The 6813-nt window shown below is 36.2% G+C and overlaps 2 protein-coding genes across 3 annotated transcripts in view; both read right to left on the minus strand.

Moving 5' to 3' along the window:
- The window catches only part of LOC128167458 (proteoglycan Cow-like), a 129092-nt gene that overhangs the window by 104841 nt on the left and 17438 nt on the right, over positions 1–6813 (minus strand). The window lies entirely within an intron of this gene.
- LOC128167462 (ras-related protein Rap-1b-like) lies at positions 626–2458 on the minus strand. Its single transcript, XM_052833195.1, has 2 exons — positions 2263–2458; positions 626–1548 (listed from the first exon to the last, which is right to left on the minus strand). Exon 2 carries the CDS (start codon positions 1540–1542, stop codon positions 853–855), a length of 690 nt encoding a protein of 229 aa, XP_052689155.1. The 5' UTR covers positions 1543–1548; positions 2263–2458; the 3' UTR covers positions 626–852.

The following is a 6813-nucleotide window of genomic DNA, read 5'->3' on the forward strand; positions in this document are numbered from 1 at the left end:
GGTCACGATTTTTACAATTTAGAATCTTCACTATATATACAAGCTTTTGTGTAAATATTGGCATTTCTGGTGTAGTGGTTCTTGAGAAGAAGTTTTTTTAAACATTTTCCTATGTATTTCTATGTTAAAATTTGAACCCCGCCTGGGGCCCCAGTTTTGGTCCGAGGGTCACGATTTTTACAATTTAGAATCTTCACTATATATACAAGCTTTTGTGTAAATATTGGCATTTCTGGTGCAGTGGTTCTTGAGAAGAAGATTTTTAAAGACATGCACCCTATACTTACTGTTTCGCAATTATCTCCCTTTTAAAAAGGGCTGTGCCCTTTATTTTAACAATTTATAATCCCCTTTCCATAAGGATGCTTTGTACCAAATTTGGTTAAATTTGGCCCAGTGGTTTTTTAGAAGAAGTTGAAAATGTGAAAAGTTTACAGACGGACGGACAGACGGACGGACGGACGGACGACGGACAACGGGTGATCAGAAAAGCTCACTTGAACATTCGGTTCAGGTGAGCTAAAAAAAACTAATATACACCCCCCCCCCCCCCCCCCCCCCCCCCCCGCAAAATACCTCAAAACCCAGAACAACAAACAAAACAAAAATGCTGGATAACATTATGATTTTAAAAAGTTACGGCATTATTTTGCTCTTATTTTAGCGTTTAGAATTACATTCTATATGTTATTTGAATCAAGGTACATGTTATTTGGAAGTGAAAAACAACGGAAAGCGATATTTCGTTGAGTTAGTTGATCCAAGAATTAAATATAAAAACAAGTTATTTATTTACAATAGATTTGATTAAAAAATACAAACTATTAACAATAAACCAACATTACATACACTCTATGAAATGACACAGCTATTTCGTTTCCGTGACGGCGAATTGCAAGGAATTTCGGAAGAGCTCTCAGACGATGTAGAACCAAAACGCTTTCTTTTCGGTATTGGGGTTATACTCAACTCGACATGCGCTTGTCTTAGAATTTCCTTAAATATTCCGACAACGTTAATATTGTCTTTGGCGGAAGCTTCTATATAGCCATTTCCCCAGTCAAAACACACAATAGATTCGGCAGTTTCTTTCATTATCGCCCTTTTTTCCATAGAAATGTCCGATTTGTTTCCCACAACAACGATTGGCACACGTTTGTCCCCACGTTCTGCTAAAATAATGTCCCGTAAATCTTTTACCCCTTGAAATGAAGATTCGTCGTCTATTGAATAAACCAACACAAAAGCGTCACTTGTTGAGATAGCCAGTCTGCGCATGGCAGGAAATGAATGTGCTCCCGCGGTGTCTAGAATGTCCAGAATGAGTTCGCGTCCGTCCACGGTGTACTCCCCGCGGTGGAATTCCTCCACGGTCTCCTTGTACTCACTGATGAAGCGGTCGTACAGGAACTGGGAGATGATGCAGCTCTTGCCTACACCGGCTGTGCCCATGATGGTCAGCCGGTAGTGTAGCTTGGCTTCCTCGCTACCATTCCAATTAGGTAGACTGTGTGATCGTCCTTTTTTATGGTAAGTGCACATCTTTACCTGTAATACGTAAAATTAAATCGTACAGAAACATGTCGGAATTACTCGAAGAAATAGACCATATCCTTTCTCTGTAGAAGCTTTATTTGAGTTGTCAACTTTTTAATTCAGATGTCTTGTTGCCATAATGAATTAAGACCAACAATCATATCACATTATTAAAGAATATAGCATAATTTTGACACTTTTTAATTATGCCAATCTAAAAATTTCAAACTCTAGCTTAATTTATGCGACTCCTCATTTTGCCAATTTGATTTGTGACAAGCAAAACTAGTACAATACTAGAAAATAACTTTCATTTGATCGGTAAAGTTTACGGTATTTTGATGATACCATGCAAACGATTCTTAGAAACAGATAAGCACTTAATGAACTGACATTTTTTTTCTCTTCTAGGAACAATGTATTGTCAAAGTCTTTAAAGTATCAAAATGCAGGCGCTTATCTACAATATCAGATAATGCAAATAAATTTCCAGTTTTAAAACCACCGAACCAGATACTTTTGAGATAAGTAAATAAAGACTGTTATCGCAAAATAAAATTGAAAAACTTAGTAACTAAAAATAAAACGCCATTTTTCGAATAGTGCATTGATGTCAACGATTGATAGTTAAAAGGGAGCTTCTAAAATATGAAATAAACTTGAAATAAAACAAATGAAAAGCAAACAAATCGCGTGGTTTAGAGGATCAGAAAGAGATGTACTTACACGAGTCTAGACCGGCTGTTTATCTCAAGAAACGAGAGGCGATCTGTATTTATACGACGTATAGCCGATAGGCAGGTATTGATTGGAGGAGAGAGGCTTGATTGGTCTGTGTTTATCCCTGTAGGCAGCAGGGCTGGGGCATGGAGGGTTCTAACCATCAACTCTATAGATTTAGAGCTTCCTTGTTCTACAGAAACAATGGCTCAATGCATGAGTGCATGTTAAACCACACACGAATCAAGCACGACCTTCTTGACAATTAATTAAGGCTCCCTTCTTACACGACCCAACTGAGAAAATCGAAGGACAATGCTTTTGCAGCAAAGAAGTGACATATTTTGTTAAGGTTATAAAACGTGTTGCCACAACAGGCAGAAAGGATAACCATGAAAATACTTCTTCATCGAAATGTTTATTGTGATGCAGCACAATGGCGGGCGGACCAGATTATGTGACGGCGTTTATTATTTTTTTAATTAAAATTTTCCGCAAATAAAGAAGATAACACCAATTTCATAGATTAACGATAAGAAGAAAATAAGGTGAAGGTATCTTTCACTGCACAGATTTTGAAAACATTTATTTGAAGGTTTACCCAAAAAACTATTAAATGCACTTGATATATATTAAGGCTTTTTTAAAGTTCAAATGTTTAGAAAATTTTAGCAACATATAAACTATTCTTACAATGATGCTCTTTATCATTAATATTCGTTAAATGTCGTCATCATACACTGCAATATTAGCACTGTATAGCGATGTAGTCTCCAGAATTAATCGGCTTCTACCTGTGTCGTCACTGTGACGTGTGCGACTCGTCAAGTCCAGTGAGCATGCGTCTACATGGTCCGCTTTGTCGACACGTCTGCATCTAAGATTGATGGCAGTCTGTATTGACCCCAGACGCAATATATACGTCTTCTTCCTCGTTCTATTTCTTCAGGTCTGTTATTATTTCATCAGAACCAATTTCCTTGTAACTTCAGACGAGCTGTGCATTCGTCTTATCGAATAGTGTCAGTGGTACTACGTTTTGCCAACATATCAAAATGCTTGGTAATAAAACTAGGGTTCTAACAATTACTCGGTTTGCAGTAAATTTATATTTGAAATTATTTAATCCTATCTCACAATGAACTGACAGCAAGAAGTCGAAAGTATTTTTGTTAATATCTGATCTTTCTTGACAATATCAGTAATCTGTGGTCAAACAATTATATTTACATTATACAGTTTATGGAAAAGATATTACAAAGTATTATAAAACGTCGATAAAGCAAATCCCTGTTGTTTCATTGTAACTCTCTGAATTTGTTAATTTATATTAAAGATATCTTCTTGAATTTAAAAAATTTGACACAAACTCATTGTACACGCACTCTCAAGCAAGAAATGAATCGAAAGAATCAAATGTACTAATATTTCTTTTATCATTAATAATTGTTTTTAATTAACATCCATCAAATACAGTCTGAGCGAACAAGTCACTGTGTGCGTGTCTGCATATTCCATTACACCGCCCGGTTTATGATTCACTAATATGAGAGATGATAGACAACATGCCCATCAAATATAATTAAAAACTAATCAGGTTAGTAATAGCTGCATGGTAAATGTCGAGGTTTTAGAAAGAAACATGCTAGAATCACGTTTTTTAGTTTAAGATCCGGTTTATTTTTGGAATTTACTACTAACATTTGCTATAATAAGTTGCAATATCCACGTTTAGTCTATCTCACGTGTTTCGCCATCTTGTATTCTGTTGCTTTTTAGCTCCGCATACTTACCCGTTATATCGCCCGTTCTGTAAATGTTCTGTTCCTGAAATGGGTTTAGAATTTTTGCGTTGGTTGGTTGTAGAACGTACGTCTGAACTCTGTCGACAATACGTAGACAAAATTTATACGTATATAGAGCACGGTGTCACTGCCAGACTCACACGTCACAAGCAGACGACAACTGTCCATCACACATAGAGGCGAGTCACGTGCTATAGATTAAATAATGTCACCGGGTCATTCAATTCTACAATATAGGGCACTTTTCCCTTATAACACTTGATTTTTTGTACAATGCGGCAAAGTGATCCAAAGTGGATCAGTATATGTATTTGACCCATTGCGAGAGGCATTTCGTTTACAAAAATCGCCCCTCTTTAAATAATACCATTATACGTCGTATCTTTTCTTTAAAGCTCTTTTAAGTTTTGGTAATAGAAAAAGGCGACCTTATTCATAGACAATTTGGATCCAGCTAAAAACAAACGATTTCGCACATTTTAATTGAAACGCGGAATGTGTTTGATCGTTGCTTATCTTTGTAAAGAAGTCAAACTATTTTAGACTTATTGCGATCTGGGATTCAATTTTTAATCAAATGTGCATGTTTTATTGTTTTATTCAACGATAAAAAAATTCATAGAATAACAAGTCAAAATTGCGGTTGTATATGTTATGTAGATATATTTGTTTTAGTGAATAGAATCAAATAACTCCGTGGCAGTTGAGGTGAAATAAATACTGACTATTTATAGGCGATGCTTTGTATTCTTACGTAATGCAAAGTCGGGTTATAATCAATTTGAATCCATGAGTGGGATTTTTACTTACCACTGGAGCAAACCACTCTTCATCCCATACTATATCGGTAAAACAGTTTGCCGCACAAGAAAACCGAGGAAAGGCGGTTCAAGCGTTACTCATACTAGAATACTTGTTGAATCTTGGTCACTAAAACACTTGATAATGTGAGTTAAAACTTTGAAGATAAAAGCAAATTTCAAGAAATAAAGAACTCTATATGCGATTGTTTTCGGATAATAGCAAATACATAGAGCAATGATCTGATACAGGCCAGATAGTGTATATTACATTTTCAAAAACCAGCATTTATCTCTCAAAACTTTGTATTCTAACATGAGGTACAGTTGTTCATGAAATATTTTTATTTTTATTTTATATGGTAAAATGAAGTAATTTTTGTAAATACCACTGTGATTTAAACAAACACAGCTAGACATTTTTATGATGATGACAACGTTGCACTTTGCTTATAACACAATTAAGTTCTCAATTATAAGGACCACTTTAAGATGGATCGTGACTGTTTCAAAGTTTAATATTTTTCGACAAATGTTTTCCCCATAAACCCCGAATCTGAGCTGTTAATGGGACGAGGCCTGACGAGGTGCTCCATTTGTATTACATCACGATAAAACGTTATGTAATGCACCGGAAAATCAATCGGACAGGCTCGCCGGGACAAAACAACTTCATTTACTCTCTCCGTCACGCAATCCGGTTACTACAAATATCACGATCTTTAGGGAACAGAAAAAGGTCATTACTGCATCACACGGAGTGCATCAAGTGCTGCTAATGCCCGACATCCATTTTAAAAACTTCAACTGTGTTTGTAAAAATGGAAAAGAAGGATATAAAGTGTTTATAGAGATAATTGAAGATTTTTATTTTAAAAATCTGGTTAAATTTCCATGGCTATTATCTTAAAAAAAACCCACTGGTCAATTGTCATCAACGTGTCATCAAAATCTTCACACATGCACACACAGAGACACACACACAGTGATGACACCGAGTAAATAAATAAGTGGGCATGTATAAAAATTAGCCTTAAAATAAGAAGTGTACATTAGGACAAATATAAAAACAAGAGGCCCATGGGCCACATCGCTCACCTGAGGAACAATAGGTATGATAAAGTCAGCTTAATGGAGTCATAATACAAACAATCTGGACAATGTACAATAATACATGTAGATCCTGTATAAATAAAATCCATTTTCCCCCCTTGGAACTCGGATAGCCCTGATTGCTGCCAATATTTACAAGGGCAGACTTTAATCACCGCTCCTGCACATATATAGGGACTCAAAGTTACGCAGGCAGGGATAATCGCACACCTACGCAACTCACAGGTACCAACGTTAACGCAAGCAGAGATAACGCAAGCAGGGATGACCGCACACTTGCGCTAGAAAGGCCAGAACACCAGAAGGGATGACCATACACTAGTGCTCCGCCGCAACCACCATCAAGACAAGCAGGTATGACCGCACACTTGTATTAATGCGATACAGGGCAGGAAGGACCGCACACTCTGTATCGTAGGTTAGAAAAACACGAAGATTAGATAGAGCAGGGATGTCAACACCCTCAATCTCTCCGTACCTGTTCAAGTTGAACCCCAATCAGTCGCTCGTCGCAATGCAATATACACTGTCACTATATATGTGCCGGCCTAAAATAATTCATAGTATCTAAAAATTGGAAATCAAAAATAAACAAAGTAATCCGGCCTTACCCAAAACAACTTATGCAGAACAACTTATATACATTGAATATTTATTATTGTATAAAAATAATCATCACAATAATTGGTTAACAGTGGATGCATTAATTAAAATAATCAAGAATCAATAAATCAAGGGCAATAACTCAAAACAGTAATACAGAAAGATTCTAAAGAAAAAATAGCTGCCTGCTTCAATTTTATAGTCATATCACATGTTGAGTATTGCAGTTCTCAAAA

The sequence above is a fragment of the Crassostrea angulata genome, chromosome 10 (assembly GCF_025612915.1).
Source record: "Crassostrea angulata isolate pt1a10 chromosome 10, ASM2561291v2, whole genome shotgun sequence".
Lineage (NCBI taxonomy): Eukaryota > Metazoa > Mollusca > Bivalvia > Ostreida > Ostreidae > Magallana > Magallana angulata.

What these genes read in the sequence shown, in the direction of transcription:
- LOC128167462 (XM_052833195.1), bottom strand. Translation starts at nt 1,542, where the DNA reads ATGTGCACTTACCATAAAAAAGGACGATCACACAGTCTACCTAATTGG.